The following is an 8,491-nucleotide window of genomic DNA, read 5'->3' on the forward strand; positions in this document are numbered from 1 at the left end:
CTTCAACTATTACTACCACCACAACTACTATTTTAATAATAATAATAATAATAATAATAATAATAATAATAATAATAATTTAATTTGGTTTTAGTAAGGATTTCTGTATATAAAGAAAAAACAAAAATCACTACCACCACCACTCTCAGCTTCACTCACACCACCAATGTCATCATCATCATCATCATCACCATCATCATCGTCATCACATCATCATACATATATACGACAGGCTTCTTTCAGTTTCTGTCTACCAAATCCACTTACAAGGCTTTGGTCGGCCCGAGGCTATAGTAGAAGATACTAACCCAAGATGCCACACAGTGGGACTGAACCCGGAACCATGTGGCTGGTAAGCAAGCTACTTACCACACAGCCACTCCTGTGCCTATTCTGGTCACAGAAGAAAAAAATTTCTTAGTCTACCAAGATTTCAATCATTCTGTGACCATTTTAATGATATAAAACAATGGAAAACAGCATAAATAGCATTAGGAACAAAATTAACAGCAAAAATAACTTACCTTATTTTCTACAAGTTCTTTCACTTTAACATAAACATTCAGGGCATACTGAGCTGTAAAAACACTCAGTGGTTCATTTGTTTTTATTTGGAGGTCAATTTGTAGCATTAGCAATCTGACCATTGTTTGCAAACCGGTGCTGGACAATTCAGAACATTGCTGTATGACACTGATACCTTTCTGAGAAATAGACAAGATTTAAACAAACATCAGCTGACCCTTCAAAAAGACAATGCCAACATTTTATAGAGACTCACACACACATGCCCATGTATCTATATACAACACGTTTACAGTTTCTGCCAACCAATTTTCACTTGCTAAAATGTACTGTACAAATGAGTGAAAAAAAGATGATAGTGAAATAAAATTTTTCCACCAGACAGCCATCACTGAGTTAACTAATATCTTGTGAGTGGAATATGGTAAGAAAAGCCTGAACAGAAACCCACTCTGAATGAAACAAAATATCTTTTGCTAGATTCATTGCTTCAATAAAATATATAGACACAGAGCTTTAATACTTTGAGTTCTTTTCTCTGAATGGCCTTACCATGTTCCTCTGAACATGTTGCTCCCCACCCCCGGTTTTGTGTGTGTGTGTGTGTTATTTAGATTCTCTTTGCTTGAAGTTTCATTGGTGTAAATCAAATATCTAACTCATTGGATACCTTGGGAAAAGAGTCCCATTGTGGAGACGTGTAGCCTGATGGTTAGGGTGATGAACTCATGATCATAAGATTGTGGTTTCAATTCCTCGACCAGGCGACACATTGTGTTCTTGAGCAAAACATTTCATTTCATGTTGCTCCAGTTCACTCAGCTGGAAAAAAAAAATGAGTAATCCTGCAATGGATTGGTGTCCCATCCAGGTGGAGAACATATATGCCATGGAAACCAGGAAACCAGCCCTTGTGAGATGGCATAACTCAAGAAGGTAGCAAGGTAGCTTTTTTTCAGAATGGAGTGTAATAGAAGAAAAAAATATAGCTTCAAAATGAGAATAGCTGGGAGGGGGGGGCAACAATGGTCAGTTCAGGTCATAGTTTTCTTGTTGTTCCATGTGGTAGAAGAGACAGCCTAGCACTACCAGTTGGTCTCCCACCTGTGGAGTTTAGCAGTTCAGCAACATTGGATGAGAATGTATGCATATTGCCATAGTTCCAGGTTACCAGTCTAGTGGTGCCATGCTACTTGTTAGTTTATTATTAACATCAGATGAAAACGTGTACCCACTACACAGGTTGAGATAGTTATTTGATGTGTTAATTGGGGCAGTAATTGATGTACTTGTTGCTGGATGTTAGCAATGGCACACAGGGCTGGTGGTTGGTAGGAAAAAAATGTAGTTTCACTATGACCAAGCAGGCATTATATAGCATTACCTACTCTGTATTTGGACCAGCTAGAGTTAAGATTACTTTTCAAATATAATTCCAATGTTTTGAAGTTCATTAACCCTTTAGCATTTATATTTTTGTGTCAAATGTAATGTTTATTTATTCACATTGTTTTGAATTAACCATGCATCATCTCAAAGCTTCAAGATTTCAATTATGTGACTGTTTTATTCTTAGAATGATATTGTAGGATAGCTGTGAGAGGCCAGATCTAGTCAGTTTCAGTTCAAAACAGGGAGACTATTTTGGCCAGATATGGTCAGTTTAAATGTTAATGGGTTAACAGGGTGTGGGGTTTTTTTTTTCTGATAGTAACAATGTAAACAGATTGGTTTTTCTGCTGATGGATACAATAGGCTGTTGTAACATATGTGGTCTGATTAATAAGTATCAGGATTGTTGCCATAGTAACAAAGCTAAAGTATGGAGAGTGAAGCCGCTTGGCAGAGATTGACCTTGAACTCTGCTGTGCATGCACACTAAGTTTCAACATTCTAGCTCACTTCTGCTGTTTACAGCAGTATTTGGAAGTAACGTGTGTAATGTGTGATCATTGCATTGACCATGATGGAGTAAGTTGAGCAGAGAATCTGCATCAAATTTTGCCAAAAGCTTGGTGATACCTGCTCAGAGGTCTACACAAAGTTTTCAAAGAGTTTTCATCATTCTTGATACAATCAAGAACGTGTGAAACTGAAACCTGAGTATCTTTTTGATCAGTTGAAAGCAGTTTTGACACAAACTTGGCAGACATGCATCTCATATCCAAATTTTCAATGATAATGGACTGAACTGAACTGTAACCAATCTGCATATCTTCTGATAACTCATGGATGGTGATTCGACGATTTCCTCTCACAGTTGTACACATATCTGCAATGTTTATCTTAGTTCTACTGATTGCAGGTCTCCTAGAATGTTCACTATCGACATTTTTTCAGCCATCTTAGAAACATCTGAACCACTCATTACACTTGTGTGCAACTCATACACTACTCTCCATACTTTTTCTACAGCTTTGCGTAGGCCTCTGAGCAGGTCATTGCTCTGTCATGGTCAATGTGATGATCACACATTACACACGTTACTTCCAAGCATTGCTGTAAACAGGGAAGGTGAGCTAGAATGTTTAAAGTTAGTGTGCGTGCACAGCAGAGGTCAAGGTCAATCTGTACCAAGCAGCTTCACTCTGCATGCTTTAGCTTCGTTATTATGGCAACAGTTCAGATACTTATTGCTGCACATCCCCTTCAGTCCAGCAGAAATGACCCAACCAGCAATAGCACATGCTTCTTCAACACAACAATGTTTTTTTCCGATGTTATTATTTTGACCAAAAAGGCTATTCAAGTGTTTAGTTGGGATGTTCTACCATGCACACCATATTCAACAATGATGTGGAGCTGAAAATATGACCCAATAAATTCTTCATGTTAAGACCCAATGGTTTCTACAAGCTAATGGAATGTTGGCAAGTAGTCATAAGCTATTATTAACTGATTTGTTTATATATATATTATATATTATTAACTGATTTGTTAAAATTGTTGATGGAAGTAAGGATTAAAAATAAATGGAAGAAAATAAATTAATCTGACAACCCAATATATCTATTTTCCAATTCTTGCATTTACAGTGTCAAACAACTGAAAGATGGGCAAGACTTAAAACTTACCTGACATATATCATTACAGGTCTTGGTACAATGTGTCGTTTTAAACTGATCCAGTACTTCCATATATATAAAATCAGCTTCTTTTTCAAAATCATTACAAATTTTAGCTTCCTGTTGTCCTTCCTGACAATACTGCATAACAGATGCCAATTCTGGTAGCAAAGGTTCACCAAATTCTATAGGAGGTGTTAGAAATATAAACATTTAAAAATTTACAGTAGTCCCCTGGTATTCACAGGGGTTATGTTCCTAGAGCACTCACAAATAGTGAAAAGCCGTGAATATTGGACGTGGTCCATAAAAATGCTTATAAATGTCAAAATGTAATGTAAAATGTATATGTATGTATATATATATATATATATATATATATATATATATATATATATAATATTTAATAATACTTTAATAAAAAGTAAAGTAAAATGTACAGTTACTCATCAATAATAAATGATATTGATTTCAAGTGATGATGATGAAAATAATGAAGGTAATGACAGCACAGCAAAGAAGATTTAAAGCTCTTCAGGTGAAGCCACTTTTTAAGGTGTTTTAAGGGATTGTTGTATCTTCATGCAAGGCTTTCTTGGTGGGCTTGAGGAACACTGTGATGGGAAGTTACTGTCGTTGTTTCTTCATGGTGGTGAGGAGAGTTTTATATGTCTGCATAGCAGCATTGATGGCATTTTTGAATTGGAGAGACCAAACCATATAGGGATCCCATGATTCTGCCTTCCCTTGCAATTCCTTTGCTGTCCTTCAAAGGTCAGACAGACCTTTGACTGCCACCTCATCTGCCTCTTCCTCTGGATCTGGTGCTTTCTCCTCCTCTTCGCTGGCAGACGTTGTTAACTTCAACAAATCTTCGTCTGTCAGGGTTTCAGAGTGGGCAGTGATGAGATTGTTGACCTCATCTTGCGTGATGTCACCAAAACCTTCACCACCAAGTACCTTTGCCAGTTTCCCCACATGACTGACAGCCTCATGCTGAATATTTTCAGGTGAAAGGTAACAAGCTGGCAGAAACATTAGCACACCAAGTGAAATGCTTAGTGATATTTCGTCTGTCTTTACGTTTTGAGTTCAAATTCCGCCAAGGTCAACTTTGCCTTTCATCCTTTCAGGGTCAATAAATTAAGTACCAGTTGCATACTGAGTTGATCTAATTGACTGGCCCCTTTCCCCAAAATTTCCGGCCTTGTGCCTAGAGTAGAAAAGAATATTTTCAGGTGAGAAGCCCTCATAGTCCTGGACACGCACTGGCCACACCTTCTTCCAGCATGCGATGAGGGTTTCTTTTTTCATGTCTTTAAGAGCAGCGTGGATGACTTACAGGCAAATCGCAATCATGAAATTATGCCAGTACTCTTTTAACGTAAAATTCTCATCTGAATCCATTGCTTCCAGAAGGTGTTGGAGAGAGTTCTGAGTGTGAAGTGCCTTGAAGGCATGGATCATGCCTTGATCTATAGGCTGGATGAAGGAGGTGATGTTGGCAAGGAGGAACTCGAGTAGCACTCCCTCAAGATTCAAATCTAAAGAGTGACCACCAGCATTATCCATAACAAGCAACACCTTGAATTCCATGCATACATTTTGGAGGTATTCCTTGGCTTGAGGGATGAAGCATTGGTGGAACCAATGCAAAGTTAGACTTTTGGTAATCCAGGCCTTGAGGTTATGCATCCAGTGGACAGGCAGCAGGTATTATTCTCATTTTTGAAGGTTTTCAGGTTCGCAGACTTGTAGATAAATCCTGGTTTCATCATGAAGCCAGCAGCATTGCCCACACATAAGTAGCATCACTTTGTCCTTCTGTGCCTTAAATCCTGGGTCTCTGGCTACATCCTTCATGATGTACGTTCTGGAAGGTATCTTCTCTCAGAATAAACCAGTCTCATCCATGTTGAAAACCTGTTCCAGCTTGTATTCTTTGTCCTCGATGGTCTGCCTGACGGTCTCAAGGTACTTCTTGGCTGCTTCTTTGTCAGCTGATGCTGTTTCTCCATGCAGGAAAACACACTTTATTTTAAACTGTTTCTAGAAATGGTCAAACTATCCCTTGCTGGTTTGAAAATCTTCAGGCTCCAGTGCTGTTAATAGTCTTGTTGCAGTTCTTCAGTGCCTTCTGCCCCGTCTCCTCTGTCAAACTGCTGGTATAATTTCCATGCTTTCTCTTTGATCTTTCATCGCTAGCCCAAGTAATACTGGTGTGATACACTGTAAATATACATATATATATATATATATATATATATATACACTCTTTTATTTGTTTCAGTCATTTGACTGAGGCCATGCTGGAGCACTGCTTTAGTCAAACAAATCAATCCCAGGACTTATTCTTTGTAAGCCTAGTAATTATTCCATCAGTCTCTTGTGTTGAACCACTAGATTATGGGGACGTAAACAATCAAGCGACATGATGTGCAGCTATTCTAACCAGAGGGAGCTACAACTGCAAAGGGTATCCAGTAAGCCAGCAAATACAGTATATTGTTATAAATAATTCAGCCTTAAAAAGTGTGAAAAAATATATATTGCCACAAAAAAAGCCATAAAACTGTGGTGTTATGGGCTGTGATGAGCTATGTGGTGTTGGTGGAGAGGATTGCAAATGAGACAAGCAGAAGTGAAGACTGCAGGGGCCGGTGGAAGGGCCAGAGGAGCATGCATGGACACGGAGCACGTGTAGACAGTTCGAGCAGAGATGGCGCGTGTTAAAGGTCATGTTTTGATCTGGAGTGATCGCTCATCCCGCGATGGTCGACAGGTAAGGTCGCTGTATTCCTTTCTCCCTTTTGCTTCTTGTTCTGTTGTCTTTTTCCTCCATCACGCCACAAGAACATTGTGCACAATATTCACAATTCCACAAATATGCGATGGTTTCTATGAATAATTATTAGTCCACGAATAACCGAGGCCACTAATAAGCAGGGGTAGACTGTATTTACATAAATAACTGTGATACAATTAATTTCACTCAAATAAGATAATATTTCCAAGAACTACAGGAATTTTTGTATTGTACAGTTGTTAACAAAGCAAACCCAAGATAGAATACTAATCAACTACTTGGTAATAAATCCATCAGCACCACCACTACTAGTATCCACAAGTGACATCTACATAAAAACAATACCTATGTAGTGAGTATCAAAAAGCTAATTAAATACAGGTATACTTCAAATTAACATAATTTTGAGTTATGTCTTCTTTTGCCTTTATGTCTATTTTCAAGGCGTGTGGTTTGGAGGTTAGGGTATTTGGCTCATGATCATAAGATCATGAGTTCAATTCCTAGTGACACGTTGTGTCCTTCAGCAAGACACTTTATTTCACATTGCTCCAGTCCACTCAGCTGGCAAAAATGAGTAGAACCTGTATTTCAAAGGGCCAGCCTTGTCACACTCTGTGTCATGTTGAATCTCCCAGAGAACTACGTTAAGGGGACACATGTCTGTGGAGTGCTCAGCCACTTGCACATTAATTTCACAAGCAGGCTGTTTCATTGATCAGATCAAGTGGAACCCTCTTCATCATAACTGACAGAGTTCCAGTAGAAAACCAACCTCAGTTGATTTTACCCAACTTGAATAAAAGTTAAGTAATATATCTTTGAACCAACTACCGATATAAGTTGAGCTGTGCCTGTACTTATGCAATGAGGAAAATATTAGTCAATATCATTTTAAATAATCTGACAGGTATATAAAACAACTCTGAACATGTTATATAATCTCAGCAAATTGCAGACTTCACCATATTTGCCAAAGTAATTCTACTAAGTAGTGTACTTACACTGGCATAGAAATTTGGCATATTTTAGAGAATAAATGATTCAGAGATGTCATCAATGACCATGCAACCATGTAGTGTAGATAGAGCAAGAAAGCCTAGCGGAGCCCATCCATCTCCAGGTTAAACTCATTTCTACAGCTTAGTGGACTGGAGCAACGTGACATGAAGTGTTTTGCTCAAGAACACAACAGATTTCCCGGTCCTGGAATCAAAACCACAATCTTACAATCATGTAAGTTAGTTATATATATGTAAGTTAGTTATATAGTTATTTATATTCTGAGATAGCCCAACACTCTAACCACTAAGCCACATTCCTCCACCACTCATCATGAAATCCTATATTGACATTCTTAAACATATTTATAAATTTATCTAAAAGTAAAGCATTTTCTTTTTACCTTTACAATGTTCTTCAAGTGGTACAAATGAGTTCATGCTTTTGACCAGCTGTAAACGACATTGTAACCACAGTGAAGATCCAATCTTTGATAAATGTTCCACATCAATTGTGTTGTGCAGAATGTTAGGTTTGGCCTCAGGTGCACTGCTTTCAGTGGTATTCTCTTGAGATTTGCTGCTGTGGTTAGAAAAAATTTGGCTTTACACAGCCAAGAAGTATCACTAGAGTGGCAGATTTGGTTAAGTGCAGTATGTAGTTATGTATATTCTGAGTTGAAATCCAAGCAGACTTTGCTTCGCTTCTCATCTATTTCATATTAATAGCAGGCTTGACTACATGGTAAGAAGTTTACTTCCCAACCACATGGTTCTGGGTTCAGTTCCACTGTGTGTCACCTTGGGCAAATGTCTTCTACTATAACCCAGGGCCAAGTAGATTTGGTAGACAGAAATTAAAAGAATCCTGTCATATATGTATATTCTTTTATTCTTTTACTTGTTTCAGCCATTTGACTGTGACCATGCTGGGGTACTGCCTTGAAAGGTGTCAAACAAATCGACCCCAGGACTTTTTTTTAAAGCTGAACTGCTAAGTTACAATGACATAAACACACATCACTAGTTGTCAAGTAGTGATGGGAAACAAACACAGACACAAAGACACACACACACACACACACACACACACA

General features: G+C 38.1%; 1 protein-coding gene across 1 annotated transcript in view; it reads right to left on the reverse strand.

Moving 5' to 3' along the window:
• LOC128247661 (cilia- and flagella-associated protein 54-like) overlaps positions 1 to 8,491 on the reverse strand; it is a 67,812-nt gene that overhangs the window by 24,650 nt on the left and 34,671 nt on the right. The window contains exons 14-16 of the mRNA XM_052967653.1: positions 7,802 to 7,980; positions 3,600 to 3,775; positions 525 to 704 (exon numbers count right to left, since the gene is read on the reverse strand). Coding sequence (XP_052823613.1) covers positions 525 to 704; positions 3,600 to 3,775; positions 7,802 to 7,980 — 535 coding nt within the window. The remainder of the gene's footprint in view (positions 1 to 524; positions 705 to 3,599; positions 3,776 to 7,801; positions 7,981 to 8,491) is intronic.

Source organism: Octopus bimaculoides, chromosome 4 (genome assembly GCF_001194135.2).
Source record: "Octopus bimaculoides isolate UCB-OBI-ISO-001 chromosome 4, ASM119413v2, whole genome shotgun sequence".
In the NCBI taxonomy this organism is placed as follows: domain Eukaryota; kingdom Metazoa; phylum Mollusca; class Cephalopoda; order Octopoda; family Octopodidae; genus Octopus; species Octopus bimaculoides.